At 50.6% G+C, this 25,225-nt stretch overlaps 1 protein-coding gene across 7 annotated transcripts in view; it reads left to right on the top strand.

Annotated features, from left to right (window-relative positions):
• Positions 1 to 25,225, top strand: part of SLC22A23 (solute carrier family 22 member 23) — a 163,108-nt gene that overhangs the window by 13,687 nt on the left and 124,196 nt on the right. For all 7 annotated transcript variants that reach the window (XM_041771625.1, XM_041771626.1, XM_041771627.1 and 4 more), the window contains exon 2: positions 21,767 to 21,870. In XM_041771625.1, coding sequence (XP_041627559.1) covers positions 21,767 to 21,870 — 104 coding nt within the window. The remainder of the gene's footprint in view (positions 1 to 21,766; positions 21,871 to 25,225) is intronic.

The raw sequence follows: 25,225 nt of genomic DNA on the forward strand, positions 1-25,225 counted from the left end.
TCCATGCTTCTCCTGTGCTGCCCTCATCATGGCCATGCAGGGACCCTGTTCCAGCCCTCAGTTTCTCAAGCAACCTGACCTTTGCAGGTGGAACTCCTTCAGTCCAGAATCCACCTCCCCTCCCCATCATACTCTCACCTTCTTAAAACCTTCCCTGGCTCCCTATTCCCATCCCCCTCCAGTTTTCTGCCCCTGCTTTCCTGGCCCAGATCTGTATCCCCAGAACCTGGACCTAGTAGGTGCTCAATTAACATTTGTTGAATGGCAAAGGTAAAGAGATAGTAGAGGGGTCCTTACTCTCATCTGGGCAAGGTAAGGTGATTTAATTCTAGGATGACAAGAAGAGGAAGAGGACAGGTGTCACATGGGTCAACTTAGACCTCAAGTCAAATTTCATAAGTTACTGAAAACTAAGAAACAGCAGCTAATCAAACTTGAATTCCTACTGGGCTGTGGAATGGGTTATTATGTTTACACCAAGTCACTGTTTTTCAGGACTAAGTTCCAGAGCCTTTTCTTCTCATGAAAGTGATATAGTGAACTGGTATGAGTCTAGGATCACAGTGGTGGTGGCTGGAGCTCTTAGAGTCACCTGGGAGCTTTTGGAACTACCCACGGGACCCAGGCATCGGTTGTTTTGAAAGTTCTCTGGATGATTTCCAAGTGGTAAAATCCCCACCCCCACCCCCGACTAGGGGACATTTGGCAGTGTCTGGAAACATCTGTGGTTGTCACAGCTGAGAAAGGGGATGCTACTGGCATCCAGCGGGTAGAGACCAGGGATGCTACTGAATATCCCACAATGCACAGGATGGCCCCCGCAGCAAAGAATGATCCAGTTAGGCGTGCCAAGTTTGAGAAACCCTGGTCTAGGCTAATACAAAAGTTCATTGTATTTCCTGACCTTACCCAACAGATGGCCGGGGTCAGCCCGGGTGAGACCTTGGCTCCTCTGTAACCCACAAGGGAAGCATTGGTATGAAGGCTCGGGAGCTATAGAAGGGCGATTCATCCCGCCAGGAATGATCACAGGGCAGCCAGGGCCCCTTCGCCCCTGCAAAGAGAGGGTTTGCTAAGTGGTGTAAACTGCGTGTCCGCGGGCAGGTGGAGCCTACCTAGGGAAGCACTTTATGAAACGCCGCCTTAGCGTATTTACGTACAAGTGAATGTTGCCAATGACCGAGTCACTCATTAAAGTAGGTCCTTTGAACCTCTGCTCGGAATAATGGTTAATTACTTGAAAAGGAAACATTTATTTGGAAGTAAAAGGTATTTATTTTCAAAATGTCTCTAATTCAGACTAGCCTTTTCCATAATTAATTCCCATTAAGGTGGTTTGATAATGTTTTCAGCAGCAGGAAACGAGAACTCCCCCAGGGGACACAGACACCAAGTACTAGAGTCCAGAGTCGAACACAAACGCTATTTACATTCCCTGAGTAACAGATCGGGCTTGACCTCTCCCTTGGGCACAGGCAGTGAACGTGAAGTGGTCCTGGCGTGACACCCACCTGTGCTCAGGGCCAGCACCTGTGAAAGTAAGAGTGAGAGGGGTCAGCCGGGGCTGCTGGGGAGATGCTCGCCTTCATTCGCCGAAGCCAACTGTCCCACGTCATGGAGGTCCAGACCCCGGCAGCCTCGGCACCTTCCCCAGCGAGATCTTTCCTTCCTTGGGTGCTCATGGTATCGTCTGTCTGTCCTGCTCATTTGTGTTACTTTTTGGGAGTTTGTGCTTGTGGTGCTGGGTATCCCTACTAAGGAACCGTCAAGGGCCACAGATGGTGAGACAGCTGAGTGCCCTGGGGCTGCACAGAGGGTCTGCTCCGGCTCTCAGAAGGAACTTGCAAGTAGTGAATCAAGATTCTTCAGCTAGAGGTCAGCCAGCAAGAGGTGGTAACGTGCAGGAGGCTGGTGTGGCTTCATAGGGGCCTGGTTGTCTCTGCAGCCAGATTGCTTGGTGAGTCATGAAACCTGTGTTCCCAGGTGGGGCTTTTATTATTTCATTTTAATAGAAGTTTTATGTTTAGTCTTTTGCTGGGCAGTCCCATAAGAAGCAGCTTTTTGAAATCTGCGTATCATCTAGGCGATGAGGGTGTTGGGGTTTGTTTTTGTTTTATTTTTGGTTTTGTGTATCTCCTGATAACACGTTTGAGTTGTGGTTTAAGTAGAAGCGGTGGTTTCGCTCTGTAATTCATTTCTCGTCTGCCGTCGGATTCTTCCCCATTTATGATTCTAGTTCTTTTTCGACAGAGTCTCAGATAAGCGACTGACGGGAGGGATGGTGAAAGGGAAAACCTCCATTATGAATCTCATCTCCAAAAGCAATTTTGGGAGAAACGGAAATGACCTTGAACAGGCAAGGAGGTTACCGGGGAATTTAGAGCCTCATAGTGTATCACACTGCAAAATCTGCAAAAGGCATTTTCTCCTTTCGTGTGGGGAGGCAGTGACACACGGTCACCTCTTCTTGAGTGATGCGTGTGAGTCTACAGGAGTCTATACAGTGGCCTAATCTCGTACAGTGCAAAGCAGATGCAGGGAAAATACTACACAAGGAAAGCCCGGAGTCGTGTGTGATGTCCAGGCTCTGGGGGCAGGAGCCTGCGAGTCGTGCCTTGAAGAGCGGCCGTCCCCGTGGGCAGAGGTGGGCAGCAGGGGAGCGGTCTGTGCGCAGGGAGGCGTGGAGCAAAAGAATGGTGAAGACGAGGGCGGCAATGAGTGGGGAATAACCAGAATGCGCGTCCCGTGGAAGGACGGGGAGGGAGCACTGCTCCCCTTCCGTTAGGAGGGGACACGTACAGTATTGACAAGGCCTTGGAAGCTTGGCGGGGCCATTAGGGTGCTGTCTGCTGCGTATCGCGGAAAACCTCAGATCAGACGGGCTTAAAACACATACAGAGAAACACCTGTGATGTTTCTAGAAGTCCAGAGATAGGAGAGGCTCCACTGCATGCTTCCAGGCCTTGTGCGGTCTAATGCTAGAGGGGTCTGTACCACAGACCGAGTGGCTTCAACAACAGAATTTATTCTTCATGGTTCCGGAGGCCGGGAGTCCAGGACCAGGGTGTTGGCAGGTTGGTTCGTTCGAAGGCCTCTGTCTTTGGCTTGCGGATGGCCTTCCCTCTGTGTCCTCACACGGGCCGTCCCTTGCATGTGTCTGTGTCCTAATCTCTTCTTATAAGGACGCTGGTCAGTGACCTCATTTTATCTTAAACCACAGTACAAGCCCTTTGTCCAAATGCAGCTACGTCCTGAGAAACCAGGGGGTTAGGACTTCAACAGATGTATTTTGAGGGGATGCAATGCTAAGCTCCTGGTAGTGGCAAGGTGGCTTCCCCTGGTGGCAGCTGATTTGATGCCTCACCACCCCCGCCCGTGACTTGGAAAAGAGGGAACAGCAGCCTTCTCCTCGAGCATTGAGCACGGTCCCGAATCCTTCTCTGTCGTCTGCCCTCTGTCACTGCATACCCGCCCCCAGAACCAGCACCGCTCACCGGGGGATGCCATCTGTGCCCTCGGATGGGCCACTCACCCCGAGTCACATGGGAAGAGGCTACCCATGCAGTTCGGTTCTGCAGAGAACGGCGCTGGCGGGAAGAGGCATGTAAATGACCACACAGCCCGTCGCTCTCTGCAGAGCAGTCCGGACTTGGGCAGGAGATGGAGGGCACGGAAGGACTTCGAGCAGGGCCACGGCGGTGCCCTTCCTCCCCCCGCCATGCGCTGGCTGCTGTGAGCAGGCCTCTTGTTTCCCCGTGAAACAAGCCAGTGGAGCAGCCCGTGCGCCGCATCTGCCAGGGGAGGACCCTGAGGTGGAGCCGTGAGGGAGCTCGGCCAGGGAACGCGTTAGCGAGAACTGGGGGTCATCACCCCGGCTCCAGCATCTACGTGCGCCTTCCAGCACCCCGGTGCCACGTTTTCAGAAGACAAGGCTGGCCACGCTGGGGAAGGCGAGGGGATGGTGGCAGCTGGTCCTGGAGACTCAGGCAGGTGCGCTGGAGAAGGAGGAGCCAGGCCCACTGGAGTATCAGCGAAGGCAGGGGCCGCACGAAGCATCCAGGGGCTGTGAAATCAAGGTGTCGGTGGTGTGTTATTTGTGCTGTTGGGACCCTGCTGGGGACAAGGGGGCAGGTACAGAGAAGGGGTGGCTGCAAACAGGGTGGGAGTGCCTGTGGAGCACCTCTCGGCAGGGGGGCATGCGGGGGAGGCCAGGGCAGGTTTCCTGGGCCGGGGGTCTTCCACATGTCACCACGGAGTCCTGACAGTAGCCCTCCTGAGAAGTGGGCCTGGCTCCCGCTTACTCGTAAGGAACTTGGGTCCAGGGAGGCTAGGAGCATGTGGCTAAGCAGCCCCGGCAGGCCAAGTGGCAGGGGCGGCCTTGGGTCCCGGAGCATCTGCGCTCCAGCTCCTGCCCGGGCCCACGGCCTGTGTGAGTGGGGTGGGCTCCGCGGCTCCTTCCTGGGGTGCCTCTAGGCCTGGGGCTCCAGGGAGCAGCGGACGCCCAGGGTAGGGCTCTGGATTTGCTTGCCTTTGATACGGTTACAATCACGCTCTTGTTTGGGACGGATGGACAACCCGTAACCGCGCTTGTTAAGAACCACAGGCCTTGAAAAAGCAACTGTGAGAGTCGTGCGCCCTCTGTTCCCCGAGTGCCCGGCCTGGGGACCTGCGGGGACAGAGGGAAAGTGCAAACAGATGCCTCCTCTCCTTGCGGTTAATCCAGCTCTTGGAGCTAATCTGGCAGCGAGCGGTCCACGCACCTGCAGCCCCTTGCCCTTTGCCGCCGCCTCCGAGAGCCGCCAAGGAGGGAGAAGCCGGGAGGCCCCAATCGGGTGGGTATTTCTGTGTCATCTTTGGGGACGCATTTAAGACAATTGCCCAGATTTTGGGAAATGGCAGTGTAATTCACATGCCGGTCAAAGGCACAGATTTTCAGTGTCTGGCGGCTTTCGCGCCTGTTCCACCCGTGAGCCCCCGGGGTGGGGGGAGATGGAGATCGTGGCCTCCAGCCCGGCGGAGGCCCCCACGGGCCGCTGCTGCTTCACGGGCCCGCAGCCGAGTCGAGCTGAGCCGAGCGTAGGGCATCGCAGAAGCGGAGCCACGCGGTGCGCAGGCCGCTGCATCTGCCCCTTGCTCCAGCGCCACCTCTGAGCATAGGGACACCAGTCACACTGGGTTGTGTGGTGGGAACCTGCAGCTGTCCCCTCCGCGGCCCAGCGGAGACCCTCCGCTTCTCGCCTCACCTGTTGGCGAACCCCGTGCATTGCCCCCCCCCCCCGCCGTCTGGGCTGTCACACGGGGATGCCGTGAGCACCGTGACCCGAATTCTGTACGTCCCTTCGGTCCTCACTACCTCTCAGCTCTCATGTTGGAAAGTCGATTGACAGAATCAGAGCAGCTAGTGAGAAATCTGGTTTATCATCGAGGTAAGTGTCCTCCTTTGTCTTTTCTTTTTAGGGGTAGACGCTGGAGTGACAGAGAACCTGGGCGGAGGTTCTCTGTGGGGCGGGGACCTCAGGACGGTTTCCCTGGCCCTTGAGAGCTGGGCCACCAGGGCTCCGGAGACTTGCTCCCCGGGTGGAGAAGGAGGCCCTAGGAATGAACGGGGAGGGGGGTGCGGTGACAGCCCAGGAGTCAGGGCAGGCGGGGTGAGGCCAGGCCGGGGAGTGATGTGGCCAGCCAGCTGCTGTCCTGTCACCCAAAGGGCGAGTTCCCGGCTCTTGTGACGCACGGCTGACCCGTGAGCAACAGAGCTTTGAGCTACAAGGGTCTCCTTGTATGTGGAGTGTTTTCAAGAAATACAGAACAGTGGGGCGCCAGGGTGGCTCAGCGGTTGAGCCTCTGCCTTTGGCCGGGCGTGACCCCGGGGTCCCGGGATCGAGTCCCGCGTCGGGCTCCCTGCATGGAGCCTGCTTCTCCCTCTGCCTGTGTCTCTGCCTCCCTCTCTGTCTCTCATGAATAAATAAATAAAATCTTAGGGAAAAAAAAGGAAACACAGAACAGTAGCCGTATTTTCCTTATGATTTCCCTCGCACTCCGTTCCCCTGGCTTGCTGAATTAGAAGAATGCGGCTCACGGTGTGTTTGCGAAGGACGGTCATCGGCCGTCGAATGCCCAAGCTTCTGGCCAGCAGTAGGGCTGGGGGAGTTAGAGGCGAGGCAAGGGTTTTCGGCTGCATGGGGAGGGGCGCGGTCAGTACCCCACGACCCTCGCGCTGTTCAAAGGTCGGCTGTGGTGTCGTCCTGTCCCCTGTGACACACACAGCCCTTCCGAGCAGCCGGGGCTCCCTGGCTGTTTCGGGGCCACCTCCTGCTGGTGGGGACCTTGCCGCCACCCCCTTCCCATCCGTGCACAGGGAGGGAGGCCCTGTAAGGCCCGTGAGGGCAGGTCGCTGCAGGGTCAGAGGACCTCGGGGCAAAGCCAGGCCCGGTGTGTGGGGACCTCAGCCAAGGGGATCCCCTCCCACAGAATCCTGTCGGCTCCCTTCCTCGGATCAAAGGGGGAGGGGGGGGGGTTCTCGGCGGCCTGAGGGAATGCGAGCAGGAGAATGGAGCCCCCCCAGCGGTCGCCGCCGTCTGCACCTTCCGGGAAGCCAGGACCTGTAGGCAGACACCCCCGCGCTTAAGCACACAACAGTGTGGCGGGTTCACAGGGTCTTCACGTCCTCTGTGTTCGCGAAGCGGCTGGCACGTGGTCGGGACGCCCTGTGGTGCTCGCACACCCGTGTCACCCACGTGCACCGCATTTGCTCGAGCAGGCAGGTGAGGCGACGTGGGGCTCCGGCCGCCCCCATCTCCCCAGGGCCGTGAGGCGGGAGCGCTGCGGCCCCACGCGGGCCCCAGGCCTCCTCGGGGGGCTGTGCGGGGGCCGGGGGGGCAGGTGGAGAGCTGACACTGCCTGTCCCCTGGGCCAAGTGCCAGGCTGGGGGGGACCGAGTCGCCGGGCAGAGAGGCCGCCCCGTGCGGGCCTTCAGTGCATCTCCGGCCCGTGGGCCTCGCGCCGCTCCCGCATGAAGCCCGCACTGCAGCCCAGGGGCCGGGCGGCCCGGCGGCCCACGGGGACCTGCACAGCCTCGAGCCGGCGTCCGGACAGCCAGCGGCCTCCGGGGCAGGGCCACCTGCTGTCTCGCCATGAGGGGCCTCTTGCCTCGCCCCGGGCCCCCCCTCTTGCTACCTGCCAAACTGTGCCGCTCTGTAGCAGGCACGGGAGCGCTGGTCACGCCACGGGGTAGATGACTGCTGGGGCTAGTCCTCCTCCTCTTGGGGCTCATCCACGCCTTTTTTTTTTTTTTTTTTAAGATTTTATGTATCTATTCCTGAGAGACACAGAGAGGGAGAGGCAGAGACCCAGGCCGAGGGAGAAGCAGGCCCCATGCAGGGAGCCCGACGCGGGACTCCATCCCGGGACCCCGGGGTCACACCCTGTTATTTCCCTGGGGTGTGGCACTCGGGAGATGAGTAATAAAGAGTCATTAACTACTGAGGCCATGCCACCCTCTGTGACCTGCCGAGGAGCTCCCCGTGGGCCTGGGCCAGCCACCGGCCGTGGGGCCGAGGCTCGAAAGGAGAAGGAAAACCAACTTGCGTGAGGACGGGACCCAAGCACTTGGGGTCACCTGCCTTGAATGTCCTGTGAGCTGAAGGCAAAGGTTGAGGGGCACGGGTGACTATATGACATAGGAAGGTACAGTCATGCTTCCTTTCCTGAGAGGGACTTTCCTTTCCACTCTTCCACTCACAGGCATGTTTGAGGAGAACGTCTGTCTCGCTATAAGGTTTGGTCACTCTGGTGGCAAGAGGATGCCACGCCGGGGGTCTGGACCTTGCAGATTTTCTTGCGATTATTACCCATAGGACTGAGAATATGCAGGAAGGAAGAGAGGGCACCGTTACTTCCTGCTAAGACCTTAATTTGGGGTTTTCTTGAAAGTGGTAGTGCCATCTGTGTCCGAGTGACGAGCCCGTCTCCCCTGTTGCACATCTTGGGTTTGTCATTGATGGAAGTGGAATACAGCTCAATGGTTCAAGCTAAGACTCGAAGATCCATTAAAAAAAAAAGTTTTTAAAAGTCGTGTTAAAATATACGTAAAATAAAAATTAGCATTTTAACCACGTTCAAGTATATGGGTCAGTGGCATTGTTCACGTCATTGTGCAGCCATTGCCACCACACTTCTCCAGAACTTTTGCATCTTGCCCGACTGAAACGCTGCTCCTTTGGGGGAACATAGACTCCTTTGTAAAGGACGAGGGAGGGTTTGTAGTTTCCTTGAGTACGCAAGTGCCGCTGACCCGGGCTGCTGCTGAAGCGGCCTCCTGCAAGAAAGGCAGAGATGTGCGGGGCAGTCACACTGCTTTTCGAGGAGGCTGAATTTTTACACAGCTGAGTGCCTCTTGTTGTGGTTGACCTTTTGCCTATCATTTCCTAAGAGTGTTTAATGTTTGTCCATCTGTTACCAATTAGCCTTTATAATCTCTTGCAAAGACAGAGGAAAATAGTTATCATTTTTATTTTCTCTAAAAAAAAATTTACTTATTTATTTGAGAGAGACAGAGCATGATGGGGAGTGCAGAGAGGCAGAGGGAGAAGCCGACTCCCCGCGGAGCAGGGAGCCATATGGGGGACTCGATCCCAGGACCCTGAGATCATGACCTGAGCCAAAGGCAGGCGCTTAACTGACTGAGCCACCCAGGCGCCCCTCCCCGTGCTTACTTGCAATGTCCTTGATTCCCCCCGGCTAGCACCCTGCCTCCCCTCGTGTGGATTGCCAGGGGTGACAGGACCGTCTCACTCCAGCCTTAAAAATCCCAGAATTGTCACGTGTTGTGATTTGCATTGCAATGAGATAGTAGGTCGTGAAGGGCAAACAAAATATACAATGCAATGTCTCTGAAATCCAACAATCCAAAAATATACCCTCTAAAGGACAAGAAGGTTTCCCAAGTCAAGTAAGTCGGGGAAGTGCCACCTTCGGATCCCCCCTCCGCAGAATTCATGAAGCATGTTACCAGAAGGCTCTGAGACCTGCAAACGAGACCCCCACTTCACCTTGTTTAGCTGGATGTCACATTATTTGGCCATCCCTTCGGGAAACGAACACCTGCTGGTGCCCTTTGAGGCATGCTGCCTCCAGAAGATGCTTCAGCTGCTGACTCAGAGGTGACTGTGCTTCAAAGATGCAGTTACACAGGGGAGCACGGTCCAGGGGCAGGGTTTCACTTACGAACCATTCACCCTGTCATCTTTTTCTTCCTATTTGCCGTGGAGAGAGGAAGAAGGAGGCACACCTAATAAGTGGACTTGGTTGACGTGTGACAAGTAGGTGCATGGCACAGCAAGCACAGAGCTGTAAAGGCAGCTCTGTTGCGTCAGCAGTTTGCGGAGGATATTAATTTGGGTTGTCGGAGTCGTGCCTTTTCAGAGCACACCGTAGGGGTGGGATGGAGTTCAGGTGCCCCGGCTTCAGGTAAGCAAGGCCACGTTCATGACACTGCAACCAGTGCTATCGCACAAGGACCACAGGGTCCCCAGAAGCAGAACAGCTGCTTATTGTGGTCACCGGAAGAGGCCTCTCATGACAAGCTCCTAGGTCCTGTCATTCCAGTCCATTAGCAGCAGGATGGTGACCTCTCTGCAGCTGGCCATCCCAGGCCTGCCGCCAGCCTTCAATCTTGCATAATTGTGACCTCGTGGCGGTGGGAAGACGGAAGAGGGCTGAGGACATCCAGCAAAGCCACACTGGGGCACCACTGGTCACTTCGCACAGCCCGGTCACAGTGCAGCTACCTTGGCGTGGAAGGGCCCCGGTGCCCTCTTTCTCCTCCTGCTGAGGTTCAGACTGTCTAGCACACTCTCCGTTTCCCTCTCCCACACACGTGGCCAGGCCCACATGGGCTTGTGCCAGGTGTCCTGGGGAGAATTGATCCACGGTGGGGAGCAGGACCCCCCGGGAGGTGAGCCCAGCTTGGACTTGAGGATGCTTTGGAGTTTTGTTTGAGGCCGGAGCTTGGAGAACCGCCTGCCCGGGGTATCCGAGGCCCCCACAGTGGAAGGCGAGGGATCCCTCGCTGGCTGCCCGTCCCCGCTGGTCCCCCTGGGCTCTATCTGCATGCTCGTGCTCCCCGCTGGGCTCCGGGCAGCTGAGGAGACAAACTGCACAGTCACACTGTGCTGTCACGTTGCCAGTTCGGCACAGTGGTTTTAGCAGATTAATAGTTCAAGGGGAAAAAAAATGTAAACACTGTTTTGGGTAGGATAGCATCGTCTGCTATCTTCCCCCCCCACCTTTGGTCAGAGGAACAGTGTATCTAATAAATGATCGTGGGGTCTGGGAACTGGAGTGGTGTTGCTGCGCCGCTGACAAGGTCAAAGTAAAGGGCACTGCGCCCTGAGGCCTGGTGCCCCCTGCACCCACGTGCCCCCCTGCACCCATCCCCTGGGGGCCCTGCCCGCCCCCTGGGGGCAGCTTCTACACCGGCCACTCCTACTTCGTGTGCAGGTGCCGCCTACGCAGATGGGACTGACACCCCTTCATGTGGATCGGGTGGGGAGAGGCTGCAGGATAAGCAGACGCGAAATATCGGAGCCCCTTGAGAAAGTAGCTGCTTGATTTCACCCACGTTCAGATGTTACTCGCCAACAGAGGGGGCCCCCAAGGAGCTGCCGGAATGACAGGCAAAATTAACGAGTGATGACCACCTTGTGCCCGTTACTGCACGAGGCCCGCTCTCTGTAGGAGTCTGGTTCCTAAGGAGGCTACGTTACAGGTCTTGTGACGCCCACATCACAGACACTGCAGCCCAGGCCCCAAGAGGTGAAAGGACCTACCCAGGGTCCCACGAATGTCAGAGGGCAAAACTGGAATCTCACCTCAGGTGCCCCTGACCCAGAATCTGGGCTGTCAGCCCCGCCGCCAGCTGCTGGCAGGCCCATTCGGGGCCTGGGCTCAGCCCCGCCGTTGGGTCCTAAGTCTCAACCTCCCTCCAAGGCTCTTCCTCTGATGCTCTTCCTCAGGGAGGATGGTGGCCGGCAGCCCTGCCCGAGTGCTGGGAAGACAAAGGTCAGATTGGTAAAAATTCAAAAAAGTCGCACTTTCCTCTCGTCAGACCATTTGTGGGTTCAGTAGGCTGGGCCAGGGCATGGGGCAGGTGCGGCCCCGACCTGTATGAGGTAGCTGGACATGGGAAAGGGGATCATGTAGATTCACAGCTGTCCTGCCTTCCAGTCTGAGTTGGACGAAGGAAAAACACCCTTGTTTGAAGAGACCTTTTCACCTAACGTTCATGTCCGCTCAAGATGGTGAGAGCAGTGTTGAAACAGGGGAAAGGCCGGGTTAGCTTCTCAACTCCTCTGATTCATATATTATGAAAACAGATGACTGTGACAGGAAGGACAAGATTTGGTCTCAGTTAAGATGTTGACCTTGGCTTTTCCTAGCATTTTGGTGCTAACATTTCCTAAGAAAAATAAAGACACCGGGATATTTTTATTTTTAACTGCTGCCGTTTATGAAACACCTGCTATTCACAGGCTCTTTACAGGTTATTTTTGTTTAGTCACCGTAATGATAGAATGACACCAAAGCCTGTCCTACTTCCGCTATGGTACCGTGCTTCCGTACGGCAAGTGGTGTAGCCCCGGCAAGACGAATGCTGTGTAACCCATGGCAATGTAATAGAAACCTGGGGATTGTTTGTATTTGCATGAACCAAAGCCATTTCTTTAAATTTATGGAGGGGAAAGAATGCGAGTTTTCATCAGACGAGGATTTGTAATCTCCTATGGGAGAGCCACTTGACCTTTTTGACTAGTTGCTTCACCTCTCTTGGCCTTGGTTTCTTCGTCTGTAAAATGGGCACACAGGTGATAGAATCATTTTGATGCCTGAATGTGAGAGTCTAGTCAGAGCAGCTAGCAGAATGCTAGACCATGGCAGGTACTTAACAAATGTTAGTTCCTTTCTTCTTAAAACAATGCTAACTTCATATAATAGATTAGTTCTATTAAGAGAACTATTCGTTGTTTTAAACAGATTTCTCACATACCCACTATTCTGTTGGCTTTTATAATAAAACTAGAACGATCTCTCTCCCTGGAGGAAAATCGCTAATAGTGGAAAGGTAAGTGGAAACGTTTAAAACAGTATTGCCTACTTAAATTTTGTATAATAATTATGTATTAATTATTTAAGCTATAGTCAAAGAAATAATCACAGGGGAAAAAAAGTAGGTGCATGGCACAGCGAGCACAAGCAAACACAAGGAATGTTTCGACTTCTGGGAGTGGGAGCTCCTACACAAGATACACCTTTGTACCTCCTGCCACATGAGCTTGGGGACTAGGGCCCCTTTCTTCCAGGGACTTACAGTCTAGTTCCAGGGTTTGCAAGATTTAACTGTGAAGGGCCAAATAATAAATACTTTAAGCTTTGCAGGCCATATGGTCCCTGTTGTAACTACTCAACTCTACACAAGCAGTGGTAGTGCCAGAGCAGCCAACGGCAATATGTAAATGAATGAGTGTGGCTGTGTTCCAATAAAACTTTATTTACAAAACAGGTGGTCTGGCCATATTGGGCCTGCAGGCTGTAGTTTGCTGACCACCCCCCCCTCCCCAAGCCAGCGAAGAGAAACTTATAAACAATAGGCAATTACAAGGTATCGTGATCCATATTCTGGGTCTTTATCATGATCCAGGATGCCATAGAAGTACAGAGGAGGGGTACCAGACCCCGTTTAGGAAGAAGACTCTCTCCGTTGAGTTTATTAAACTTGATAGAGATACGGAAATGTGTTCATTTGAATCTTTGTGACTTTGTACCCTTTTGCCTCTTCATTGTTTACAGAGGTAATATATGCTCATTGAAAGGAAAAAAATGCAAGCTGTACAGGGAGTCAGTGTACTATGACCCACAGGTGATCTACAATGTTAAATGATTTGGGTTGGAATGAGTCTTGTCCTTGGAATAGGCATTAAGCCAGAAAAATTGGGGTATATGTGGATATTGTGGGGCAGGTGCAGAAGAGCAATGCGGCAAAGAGCGTGAGGCTTTTTAGGGGCTGGAAGGGGCTTTGGTGTGGCCGGATCACGGCAAGGGTTGGCAAGCAGGTGGGGCAGGTACGTGAATCGGGGGTGGGGGCAACTTGGCTCATAAAGGGAACTTCAGGGGGCTGTGTCAAGTCAGAGCATAGCCCACCAGGCAGGGGGAAGGGATGGAGGCGTTTGTTCTCAGCCAGTGAAAGATGGTTTTCCTTCTGCCTCAGAATTCTTCTGTGATTGATCACCTGGTCATCAAATTCTTCTCATTCCAAAGCTTCCCTGGTCCCATGGTGCAAAGTTTCCCATGCTTGGCTCCTTCCAGAATTAGTGGCGCTATTTTCAATGTTAATGTTACAGTCCAGTTTTGCTCATGCATTAAGTAGCACCAAAAGATACCCTCTAGTAACATAGGAGGCAACTTTTTAATTTTGCAAGTCCAAGTTTTCCAGTTACTTAGTATAATTAGTGAGCTAGAAGCCCGTGTTGATTTCACTCGGGGCATTAATAGTTCCTCCTGTTTAGTGCTTAGGACTGCGGGGGCCTGCCTTCTTTCCTTCCTTCCGGCCTTCCTTCCTTCCTGGTTTTGCAACAGGCCTCTTTAATTTGTAGGGCTTACTCTTAATTTCCCTTTTTGGAGGTAGTTGGTGAGGGCCATTAGTAGAATATGCATTGCAGAATTTGGAAAGACTCTCCATGGTTTTGGATAATAGAAGGACATTACTTATTTATGATCTTTGCTGCCTTATGGGATATATTCAGTTTCCCCAAATGCCATAGGGGGCATTATACCAAATGAATAAGAACACTCAATCATGTAAACCTCCTCTTAGAATACATATCTTTATTTCCTTTAAGAAAAAGTCAAGGAGAAAGCATGTCTCCCGTAGATGATGCTGCATCAGTTAAAAAGGGCCTGTTCGGGTGGTTCTTTTTCTGGTTCCTTTTAAAATCCTCTTCGACAGAGATTTTATATTTCTAGCCCTTTAAAAATAGTTGAATTCAGGAAGAATTGGGGAAGTCCCCAGTATCAACAGCTGAAGCATCGTAGCTTTTGTTTCTCTTCCAGGGAAGGTGACAGCCAAAGGGCAGCCGGCAGTAACAGGTGTCATTAGAAAAAGCAAATAAACAAGACTGACATCACCGCATGAAAGATAAAATGAGTCTAAATTACTGTATTAGCCAGAAATGTGACTATGTCAAGTTTAAGAAGTGTAAGCAACTTCAGTGCTGTGGTTTGAGTTTCTTGCAAATAATTGGAAATGCGGGATTTCGAGGCAAAGTGTGCCTCACCTCTAGCATGAACGGGCTTGCAATCGATTTTCAGCGCAACTGTTTCCTTTCACAGGCCACATTTGGTTTTTCGGAATGAAAGTGAAGAAAAAAAGTTGAAGAGCAATTTGAGTAGGAATTAATGAAAAACAGAGAAACAAAACTAAAAAAAAAAAAAAAAAATTCTCCCAGAGTACCTGGCAAGGGCATCCATTATGTCATTTAAGGAAGTTTGCAAGGATGCCAGCTTTAATTGGCAGTGGTGTTGGCTACTGTTGACAGTGAATCTCCTAAAATTGGAGGATGAGCTTAGAGGCAAAAAGCAGAGAGCAGTTCGGGGTTTTCAAAACATGCAGTGTATCTTGAATTTTGCTGGAATCTTTTAGGAAAAAAAAAATCCACGTACTGCTAGATTAAAAAATATTTATGTTTAAAAACACAGGATGGCCTAGGCTGCCTAAACATGGAAAAGCTCATTGTAGCTGCTGTGCTTTATCAGTCTAGCTCACGCGGGCTGTTTTCTTCTGTCCATCCCTGCTAATCTTGCGAGTGGATGTGTGTGTGTGTGTGTGTGTGTGTGTGTGTGTACCATTTCTGTGGTTTCCAGTGAAGAAACGTGGAGATGGCCAGTCCGTGGTAGAGAAAACAGTGGTTCATGAGAGGCCGCTGAAATGCCACCTTGCAGGGAGCGACTGTGGCAGACGAATGCTCACCCTATATTTCTCTAATTCCTATAACTCAGGAGGTTTGTTTAAGCTTCTGAAATTTTAAGTGGCATTATCCCCTTTGCAGTGCTGAGCAGAAATGTTTCCTTTTATCTCAAATGACTGTCCTCAGGTTTAGAACAGAGGCCTGATGGGAGGATTGGTGAAAGCGTGTGGTTTCCAACAGAGTCAGCTCAAAGGGGGATCTCCACTACAAGAGATGACACTTGGGGGGAAATTTTCTTTTTTTCCCATTTCTAAGAAATGTTTTTTGCTTTAGTCAATGAGCGTTAACATGAGTAAACTTCAGAGTCTGAAGATCTGGTTTGCTTCAAGTCAGGTTCCAAACAAGCTTCCTCTAAGGCTTCAGTTCTTAGGTTGTGTTAAAATGCATATCCCTGAAAAGGTGGCAAGGTTTTTTGGGTGTTAATTTTAATCTTTAAAGATTTTTGTCTTACCCTCACTACCACCAGTTCCACTTTTCACCGTGGGAGTTTACGGCATATTTACCCATATCTTTTCTCTCATTATAAGATACATAGGTCAATTGTAGAAAATTTGAAAAAGTCCAGAAAAATATGAAATCAAAAGATAAAACTCCAGTCTTGGGGTGCCTGGGTAGCTCTGTCGGTTAGTGGCTGACTCTTGCTTTTGGTTCAGGTCATGATCTCAAGGTCATGAGCTCGAACCCCATGTCAGGCTCCTCGTTTAGTGGGGAGTCTGCTTGAGATTCTCTTTCCCTCTCCATCTGTCTCTCTCTCTCTCTCTCTCTCTGTCAAATAAATTAATTAAAAAGAAAAAGAAAATACCTCTCTTTAAAAAATAAATAAGTAAAAATAAAACTCAGTTTTAATTCAACCCTCCAGAAATGATCACTTTGAAGAGTTTGGAATACTTTCTAATAATTTCCCCTGTGTACCTAAATGTCTCTTCTATTCACTGGCAGTTTTTTAATTCTGAGGTTTTCTCATACCATTAACATCATGAGCGTTTTTCTCAGTCATTAATTTCCAAAGGCAAATTTTGCTTTAATTGAAGTATAGTTGACATACAGTGTTATATTGGCTTCAGAGTGCAACGTGGTGATTCAGCAAGTCTGTACATTACTCAGTGCTCATCACCATGAGTAAAGTTACCATCATCATACACCATTATTATGATATTATTGGCTCTATTCCTTATGCTGTACTTTTCCTTTACGTGATTTATTTATTGTCTACCTGGAGGTCTGTACCTCTGAATCCCCGTTCCGTAATTTTACCCATCCCCCCACCCACATCCCCTCTGGCAACCACCACTTTGTTCTCTGTACTTATGGGTCTGTTTTTGCATGTGTCTGTTTGTTCATTCATCTGTTTTGTATTTAGATTCCACATATAAGTGAAATTATATGATATTTGTCTTTCTTTGGTCTGACTTATTTCACTTGATATGAGATCCTCTAGGTCCATCTCTGTTGTCACAAATGGCAAGAGCTCATTCTTTTTTATAGTGGAGTAATATTTCATTGTGTATATCAAAAGCAAAAATTTTAATGGCTGTACAGTATCACTACACATTTAGTCAAATTCCTGCTTTTTATTCTTATAAGTTAACAACCAGTGAACATCATTGGCACTGGGATCTCTGTGGGGCATCTCTGATAATGTCCTTGGAGAAAGTTCCAAGAAAGGGAGTTGTTGGGATAAAGAGTGTACGCTGTTTGAAGTAATGTGATGTGTATTGTTAAATTGCCTTCCAGAAACACAGTGTCTAGTTTACACTCCCAGTACGGATTTGTGCCTCTGTGGGTCTCCTACATCTTTGGCCAATTTAGGAAAAAAAACTTTTTTTTTTTTTTGGAAAACAAAATATTGTGCTTTGATTTTCATTAGTAGAATTGAGTTAGACACTTCACCGACTGCGCCACTGACGTGTCCCTAACGCATGGAAGTCTTAAACAATAAGTTAAATAAATAGTTTAAGCAAAATTCACATAATTTAAATAATAATTTAAATGAATAGTCATTAAATAGTAAGAGGTAAACTGTTTCTCCCCTTAGTTCTTATCTTTAGGGATTTTATCTCTGCGTCAAAATTGGATAAGTTATCTGTTTTCTTCCAATATAGTTATGTTCCTGTTTTACATTTGCTTTATCGTAGGATTTATTACTGAAAATGGGATTGTTTTCCTTATGTCCCATTTATTTTGCATCTTCTTTAGAAATTTCATTAGTTTCCTTGAGGAGTATTTATCTACTCTGGCAAGTCAAGCAGTTAGATCATTCCTTGGAAAGTAATGTAAATTTTATTTCTTTTAGCTTATCCTTGAAATGTATAGGTAAAAAAAAAAAAAAAAAAAGTCTGCCAGATTTTCCATAACTTCTGCCCTTTTTTTTTTTTTTTTTTTTGGAAACAACATGTGCAGCTAAAATTGAGACCACTTTTTAGGGTCATCTGTCTCACCATTTAGTCATGGCTAGCAAGTGTCACGTGGCCTCACCATAGAATGTCGCTGGTCTTGGGACAATGGCAAAGAAAGCAAGCCTAAGATTATGAAATGGGGCCATGACTTTAGCACTTTTGTGGTTGTGTTAAACCTGCTGATGAAGTGTTAACATGTTTAATTAGAGGATTGTTTTCATTGTTCTGTGGGGAATGGATTTGAGGGAAGCCAGAGTTAATGCACAGAGATGCTTGTATTAGTTCTGGAAGAGAGGATGGTGGTGTGGCCTACATCCTGTTCTTACCCTGCAAACTCCATCCCAAGGAAGTTTCATCAGAAACTAGGGTTTAACTTGCAGACAACAGAAACTAAGTGTTTAAGGAGACAGGGATTGAATATGGGGAAACAGTATTCCCTGAAATGCAGGAGCAGCTGTAGGCTGGGCCTCCAGAAGATTTCCTAAAACAACTCCGTAGAACTAGCCTGCCCAGGGGGCCGGGTCACAGGGAGGAAGCTAGGGAGTCAGGAGGTCACCGTCCAACTGCTGGTTCAAGATCACACCTGAGCCTCCTCCAGACCAACCACCGCCAGCTCTGAACAGCAAAGTGGATGTCCCGTGTATTCCTCACTGAACACTGATTCAAGTCATCCCCAAAACTGAGATCTAGCTTGTGTACTACAAGTTATTTTGGGCTGTGCAACTGATTGACGGAACCTAAGTCACATTCAAATCCTTAGCTGGAAGGGAGTCCGGAAGTGGTTTGTTTTTAGCCTTCTAGCTCACCCTGTGGAACATGCACCAGGATGATGAGTGCCTCCCTGGCGTGTCCAGATAAGTCAGATCGCCTGTAGTCAAGATGGAGTATGGGGACAGGTGCAGGATATGTTTGAAAGGGAGAACCCTCTGGACTTGATGATTGATTTGATGGTGTGCAAAGGGTGGAGAGGCAGGCGTAGTGTCCTGGTTTTGTACACTTTAGATTTTTTTTAAGTCTCTCAGTCTTGCTTAGCAAAATGACCAGTAGCTGTATCTTATCAAGAGTGGCGGGAACAAATTTCAAGAGCGAGGGTGATCTCAAGGCTTCCTCATACTTCTGAAACTCTTTTGGAGATATTACCAGGTCTGAACATATTTTGTCTTCCCAGTTCATTTTTGATCAATACACGAAGTGGAAGTCAGAGGGATGTCATCACAGTGGATCGCTCTGGCCCCACTCTCCCCAGCTTCTAGAATGTGCCTCAAGGCACGTTGAGGGTGTACAATGTGTACCTTGGGTGTAACACCAAGGGTGGTGTTACAGACAGATCCCCAGGCACGAGGAACCTTATCTTGCGGAGTCTAGAGTTAGTTTGTTAGCTTGTTGAGTCAGAGATGTTTTCTCTTCTTGTGCCCGATTGAGACGCTGGAGCCCCCACTGGCTGCCCCGTCCTGGGCCCCCCTCCCCGCCAGCTGAGGACAACAGTGCCCGCAGATACTTCTGGCCCAGCTTCCTTTCCTCACCAGCCGTGGGAACAGTGCTGTCTGTCTCTCTCATCTGTTTTCTCAGCATTGTTATTTTTTTTTATTGGAGTTCAATTTGCCAACATATAGCATAACACCCAGTGCTCAGCATTGTTAATTGATAGAAGTTGTGCATTGAGGTGACCGCAGGACGTCGTATGAGGTAGCAACTAAATTGAGTCGTGGCTGCCCAAGGTCAGGTGTGGTTATCACTCACGTGGCTGAGTTCACAGCAGCATCAGCATTTCCCCGTCTCCCTGAATGCTTTTATTAAAATCTCTTTTGTCTCCTGGCCATCGAATCTCAGCATAATGTGCTCTTTTGCATCTCTTAACCTCAAATAAACTCATCAATGGGAAGTCTGGGTGGAGACGAGAGAGGGTGGTGGTTCGCCACCGCCACTGAGCCAGCAGCTGGTGCCCTCCTCCTCCGCAGCAGCCAGGGGACCAGGTCACTCTCCTGCCAAGAATGTGCCAGGCGGAGGCGCGGGACCGTGTGATGTGATTGGGGTCCTAATGATTACAGGTGTTGGTGTTGTCAGCACCTCTTCTTCAGATTAGCCAGATGCGCTTAGAGACGTAGCTCTTACTCTTGGAACTGATTACTTTGTGGGCAGGGTCCTGGGCTGGGCAGAGAGGAGAGAAATCGACTCAGAAATGGCTTCAGAATGTAGGAACCTGGCAGGGGAAGCAGAATATTGCACATGCAGTTAGTTCTGACGCTGTAACTCACACGAGAAAGCAGGACCTGCATTTCTGAAGCCGGGCTGTACCTCGCAGGGTGGTATTTTTTTATTATTAAAAATATATTTACTCCTAGAAAACAATATATACATGGATGTTGGTTTTCCAGAGTTGCCTCCAAAAGCGCACATACAGTCTGGTTTTTCAGTCCTGCCTCTGCAGTACAAAATAACGGACAGGCCTGTTGTGCATGCTTCGTGTAGCATCTGGCCGCTCCCGACTCTTGGTGGGTTGGTTGAACCCCAGCCCAGGACTGCAAAGCTCATTCATCGTCTTCAAAATGAGAGGGAAACGGCGGGACAGGGCTGGCCACTGGTTCTCAGACTTGAGCAGGCCTCAGAATGGCCTAGAAGGCTTGCAAATTACATTCACTTCAGCGGGTCTGGGACGCAGCCCAAGAAATTGTATTTCCGACCTGTTCCCAGGTGATGCCGAGGCTGCTGGCTGCTGGAGCACATTTTGAGAACCGCTGGAACAGACACAGGAGGATGTTCACCTCCTAAAGAGCTCCTGTCTCTGAATTCTTAACGATGAGATCTGTGACACCGGCAGCGCCCGTCCCCAAACACATGATCTTGACAAGAACCAAACCCAAACCGCCCATTGTTGACCAGGCCCCGTGGGGTCTGTGCTTCCCTTTCTTCCTGAGCCTGGCATTGGACATCACTCTGGAAGCAGATCAGTAGAGGAGTCATTTCCCCAAGTCTCTGGAATCTGGAAAGTCAAACGTGCCTTGGGGGCATCAGTGAGCAAATGTGTGTCCCGAGGAGTCCAGGGAACGGTGGGACAGGCGGCTGCCTTCCTGCTGCGCTCAGGCCAGGCACTTCAGTCCCCAACGGCAGGTGCAGAAGCCTGGTGTTTCCCAAAGCCCATGAAGTGGAGACCCACACACAGCTAAGGGCACCCCTTCCCAGGGTGGGGGGCTCCATCACCCTGACCAGAAGTTTGGAAATGGGGCAGGACCCGAGCTTCAATGCCTTGTAAGGACCCCCTTGCATTCTACTGTGGGTCCCAAGATGGGCAGACAAGGGCGCAGGGGGACATAGTAAGACAAAGCTAAGATCAGGTTTCACCCCAACAAATCCCGCTTCTGCTTCCAGAACTTCTGACATTTCCAACTCCCCTACCTCCTGGTGCGTCTCTCCACCTCCACTGACCTGAGGTTCTTTAGCCACTTCTTTCAGCCAGCAGGAGGGCGTCCAGCGGGGTGAGGTGGGGTGGGGGGTGCGGTCTTCATGGCATCACCGGCCGAGGCCCTGCCGGTTTGCTCCTGAAGCCCACATAGAAGCTGCGTGTAGACTTGAGCGCCACGTCCTCACATGTCTTCCACTTGGACACACATCGCTTCCAGGGAACAAACGTGGGTTTGTCTCCTGCTTCTGCAAAAGGACAAAAAAATTTGGAGACTTGTTTTATTTTTTTTTTTATTGAATAATAAAACGGAATTGTAAAAAGAGTCTCAGTGTTGTATTTACTAATCGATTGGCTTCCCCTCCAGGTGGAGCAGGTCCCTTTGGAACGGAATGGGGGACACAGAAGGGATATTTCCAAGGGGGAAAAAATCAGAATGCTTTATTAGGTGGCATTTCGACATTAACTATTAGCTCTATTTTTAAGACTACTTACGAAGCGCGGGGGAGGTCTTGGGGATGCAAACACAGAGGCTGCTTTGAATTGCCTCGTGTCATGGTGCCCTGTTTGAGGAGTTGGCGGGGCCTTCCCTTCTGCGGGCGCGTGACAGCTCCGCGGGTGGGACCGGGTGCCGGCGATGAGGACCGCCCGGCCTCCTTACGGTCCCCGTGGTGGCTGGTGCAGAGGGACACACGCCCCCACATTTCCTGGGCTACTCCCTCAGACTTTTATAAAACTGTCCCAGACTACAATGTTATGCTGCCTTTTGTGGGCAAATTCTCTCTCTCGTTGTTGGATTTCCAAACACACTGAAGGGAATCTTAATGGTGTGTGTGACTTGGTGCCACAGACGGCGTCCTGCACCTTACCGTAGTGACTGTATTATCCTTGTGATTAACTACAACTGGCATCTGTATATGTTTCTCTCTGATTTATTTTCTATTTGCCCCCTCTAGTGGGATCTTGTGTGTGATAATGCCTGGAAGGTCCATATCGCTAAGTTCTCCTTACTGGTTGGATTAATCTTTGGCTACCTAATAACTGGATGCATTGCCGACTGGTGAGTACCAACGTGCCCAGTGCACGAACCTTTGGAAGCCACAGCAAGCCTTTGCTGGCTGCAGAAGAGTGGCCAGTGTTAGCTTACTGTTACCGAGTCTTTTCTCAGCCCCGGTGTTGGTGCTGGCACAGAGGGCCGAAGCTGTCACCTGGACAATTCAGAACTAAAAGGATTGGCCAGTGCAGATGACAGAATAACAGAATATTTGAAGTGAGAATTTAAATTCATTGCAATGTTCCAGCTGCTAGAATCTAGCAAAACCTGCACGTGACCTACAGTCCCATCTGCTCCTGATGTTTGTTGTTTAGTCGGGAAGAGCTGGAGGGCAGAGGTTCAGGGCTCTGTGGGCTGGGCCCCAGGAGGTAGAGGTACGAGATGCATCCAAAATCAGGAAGAGGAGGAGCTAGGGATCCTACCCACACGAACTGAACGGGTAGGGCTGTGCCGATGGGCATCTCAGAACTCCACAGATTTCAGAGAGGCACAGTCCCGTAGCTGGCTTGGCCAGGAGATGCCTCTGCAGGGTCCGTGGGGAGCTAGACCTTGGCAAGTGGGCAGCATTTGCATAGCGGATGCTTACTGCAGGCAGAGGATGGGTGGTGGCCAGAGGGGAGAATGAAGACGCGGTGTTCAGACGTGGGTGGGTAAGGGGTTCCTAGTCCTTCGCTTCCTGGAGCGAAGTGTGTGGTTCATGATAAAGCCACAAGGTTAGAAAGACGGAGAGAGGCCCTGGAGAGAATCATAGTAATAATAATCATGATGGCAACGATATCAGCCCCTAACTCACACTGATGGACTGTGGTTGCCAAGCACCGTGCTGACCGCTGCCCCACATCAGCATGCCCCATCCTCCCAGCACCCCGTTAGGTAGGTACTGTTTAGTATCTGTTTACAGTGGAAAAGCAGAAGCCCAGATGTCTAAGTAAAATCCCCAGGTTGACTCAGCTTTACGTTGGTGAGTCCACATTTGAACCCAAGCCCAGTGGCTCCAGAGCCTGCCTCCTCACGAGTGACTGCGTCACAGCACTTTTATTCAAGGGGCCCTGTGGTCACAAGGTCACAGCTCACATCGGAGCAGGGAGCCCAGTGCCCCGGCGTGGACGTGGTTTTCTAGTACCAGGGCTGCCAAGTTGAGAGGTATGTGGGGTAGTTGTCCGCCCCTCCCCCCACACACACGCACACCTTGGTGTTCTTTTATCTTTAAGGAAACTTTTTGTGAATAAGAACATCTTGACCCAATGTCATAATAGCCAAGAGTGATATGGAGCAAACTCCTTCCATCGGTGGCTTTGCTCTGCGTTGCCCCCTGTCCCCTGGTTAGCTGACAAAGCTGGTCGAGGCACTCTGGCAAGAGCCTGGGGGCGGCAGGCAGGGGGGCCCAGAGGGGTTCTGAAACCACTTTCAAGTTCTGGAAATTTCTTCCCGAAAGCAAACATCTATTTGCGAGTTGCTTTGTATTCACGCGTAAGTGATTTCCTGCGTGTTCAGAATTTGCTTAATCATCCTTTGTAAATGCTTCTTCTTAAGGACACATTCCCTGGGAGCAGTGATGGAGAAGCTGTCAGTGACCCCTGAAAACCTATACCAGGGCCCCCTTGAGGGTTTTTTGTTGTTTGTTTTTGTTTTGTTTTGTTTTGTTTTTTGTTTTTTTTTTTTTTTTGGCAGGGAGCCAGGGAGTGAAGTGGGGAAGTAGGGAGAGTGTAGGGTTTTGTTTTTTTTTTTAACGAAATGCTTGAGCTTATATAGGTTTTCAGAGTAAACTACACTAATCTGAAATACCCAATATTCTACATTGGAATAGGTGGTAAGGATATAATCATATAATCCATGTCACTTCTTTCTTAAAAAAAAAAAAAAAAGGCAGACTTGGGTGAGGTTTTTAGGGTCCTTATTCAGAGACACAATCAGGAAAGTAAATCTGGCCTTCGGTGAATAGATCAGTCTGTAATGGTTTAAAGTGCTTAGAAGCTGCTTTTTGTAATTTCTTGCTTCTTGCACATACCTGGTCACCCCCCAGGCCTGGGGACAAAAGACAGAGGAGCTTGGAGGGCTTCCTCTGCAAGTGCCCAGAGTCTGGTGTTGGAAAGCCACAGCTCTGCGGCTGCTTTTCCACAGTCCGCAGTGCGTGGGCAGGGGCACCCAGGGAGGCAGGCCAGGCCGCCTTGTGCCTCGGTTTTTGAACCTCTTGAGTGGACCTCAGTTCTAGTTTGAAAGTTTGGTGTTTTCCACCCTGGATTTATTCCTTTATTTTTGGCCCTTTCTCCTTGCTAGAGCCTTGCTGAAAGGGAAATAAGCACATCTAGAGGGAACTCCAAACTTCACAGCTATTTGCACCCATTTCATGGCTGCATGGGGAAGTTGATCAAGTCACAGGTTGAGCTTTTTATTTTTTTAATATTATTTATTTATTTATTTATTTATTTATTCATTCATTCATTCATTCATTCATTCGAGGCAGAGACAGACACAGGAGGAGGGAGAAGCAGGTTCCATGCAGGGAGCCCGACGTGGGACTCGATCCCGGGTCTCCAGGATCAGGCCCTGGGCAGAAGGCAGGCGCTAAACTGCTGAGCCACCCAGGGATCCCCTAGGTTGAGCTTTTTAAAACCGAAGTCAGCATATAATGAAACTTTAGCAATAACACTTTTTTATTTAATTTTTAAAAACTAATGTCTGCACCAGCATGGGGCTCAAACTCATGGCCCTGAGATCCACATTCGTGCTCTATTGGCTGAGCCAGCCAGGTGCCCCAGGACACTTTTTTCTTTAAAAAAAATCACCTTTCTTCCACACAAGCCCTGTTTGGGGATATACTCCTGCCCTGTGACGTGTTAGTTGAGATGTTTGAGAGGGAGCAGCCCAGGGAGCGCTCTGGCGGGATGAGCTCCCTTGCCTCGGTGTTGGTTCTGTTCTGGATGGTGTGCGCTGCTCCCTCCAGAACCCCTCTGCATCCTCTCCAGCTGGCCCTGGGCCCTGGCCTTTCTAGACTGCCCCAGAGGACCCCTTGCCCTCTCGCTCCTGGCCAAGCCCGGGCCCAGGGACAGAGCACCAGCTGGAGGTCTAAGAGAGAGACCAGAGTAAGGGGGTCGGGGTTTTGCGCCAAACTGGGCTTCCACAGGGCCTGCAGGGGCTGGCTGCCTCCCTCTCGCTAGGGGCCCCTCCACACAGCACCTCTCTCCCTGGGTTCCCAGACCATCCTCCCCCCAACACCCCTCCTGTGGCCAGTCCCACGGTTTCTCTCACAGCTTGCCCAGCCTTTTGCAATCAATCCCTTTATTAAAATCTCCTCAAATCACTCTGAGTGGGCCATCTGTTTCCTGGTGAGACCCTGTGTTATTTCTCTACGGCTGCCGTG

This window comes from Vulpes lagopus, chromosome 10 (genome assembly GCF_018345385.1).
Source record: "Vulpes lagopus strain Blue_001 chromosome 10, ASM1834538v1, whole genome shotgun sequence".
In the NCBI taxonomy this organism is placed as follows: Eukaryota; Metazoa; Chordata; class Mammalia; order Carnivora; family Canidae; genus Vulpes; species Vulpes lagopus.